We start from the raw sequence: 1299 nt of genomic DNA, 5'->3' as shown, positions 1-1299 counted from the left end.
TGATGGCGCAGCCACCAGTAGACTGGGAATCGAAGGTGTATGGCCACAGGGGAGGATCAATCTTGTCGGTTGGGTAGGAAGAATCCCATGTGAATCCATCATCCTTAATGAGGTTAACGAAGTCGCTTCCCTTGGTCTGCAGGTAAGCAGATCGCACTCCCTTGATGGCACTGGCCGGGATGCCAGAGAACCTACTGAACATGGCGCGCTGTCCGGCATACTCAGCAGAGAGTTCGGCATCTGAAGCCTGGGCCCAGTACTCTGATGGCAGCTGCTTTCTACAAGTTAAGTAAAAACATACAATATGATACCACGTTTGTTTAATTATGAATGTGAAATATTACTAGCTGCATATAGCATTTATTTATACATTTACTTCCAGCTAGGGCAGCATGCGCATTTGTTCAAGCGTCGAAAGCGCAGTTCTTTTTCAGTTTCGTGCTAGCAGGTTTGGCGCATATCGGCCGGTTTTCACTATGGTCACTAGAAATCGCAGATCATTGAGATTCTAGCAGATGTTAAGTTCTCTGCATCGTCTACCTCCTGTATTTTAGCGGCGTTCTTGCCTTCATTCACCCTATAGTCCTCAATATCCGATTCTCCACTTATCCAACATTCTAACTTCTTATACATTCTATACATCTATCTGCTCTTCCGTGAACAAAAGTCCACATAAGTGACTTTAACCAATAGAAGAGCGGTATGCGACACGAGTATTCAATTAAATAATATAACAATGCTGCTAATTGCTAGACTCTAACATTTAATACAGCAAGAAAGCATTACTTACGTGATAGAGAATGAGGCGATCTCATTTCCCTCGGCGTACATCGACTGGACTGCTGCGTAATCAGTGAACTGATGGCTAGTGAAGAAAGTTGCGGTTAACGGGCAACCATTGGGGTTCGTTCGTGGTTCTCTTTGTCTCTGGGCATTCACCTTCTTGAGGATCTAAAGCCAAGATTTTATAGGGATTAATTCATATGAAATTTGGGAAGAAACAATATTATAAACGTATCAGACTAATCTTGCCGTAACTTGTTTTGAGATTATAATAAAATTACCTGCTGGAGAAGATGGTTGTAGTCCTCTACTCTCAGAGCACCATCCCAGCCAATCATAACCAGCTGCGGAATCTCATTTATCTGGAGATTTCCTGGAGCGTCTGGGCTACTGCACTTGCAGTCTGGCAGTCTGCAGGCGTTAGGGTCACAGATCGGAGCACAGCCCTCTTCGTCCTCTCCATTGTTGCAATCAATAACTCCGTTGCACATGTTTCTTGGGTCGTAGCACGCAGCT

At 44.4% G+C, this 1299-nt stretch overlaps 1 protein-coding gene across 1 annotated transcript; it reads right to left on the bottom strand.

The window, feature by feature from the left end:
• Window positions 1–15: 15 nt before the first annotated feature.
• LOC106819757 lies at window positions 16–1274 on the bottom strand (the record flags this gene model as incomplete). Its single annotated transcript, XM_014824348.1, has 3 exons — window positions 1065–1274; window positions 791–951; window positions 16–278 (listed from the first exon to the last, which is right to left on the bottom strand). Coding segments are annotated over exons 1-3 (634 nt in total), but the record flags the coding sequence as incomplete, so codon positions are not given.
• Window positions 1275–1299: the final 25 nt, after the last annotated feature.

This window comes from Priapulus caudatus, unplaced genomic scaffold (genome assembly GCF_000485595.1).
Source record: "Priapulus caudatus unplaced genomic scaffold, Priapulus_caudatus-5.0.1 Scaffold4363, whole genome shotgun sequence".
NCBI lineage: Eukaryota > Metazoa > Priapulida > Priapulimorpha > Priapulimorphida > Priapulidae > Priapulus > Priapulus caudatus.
This window is presented reverse-complemented; position numbering and strand designations above follow the sequence as displayed.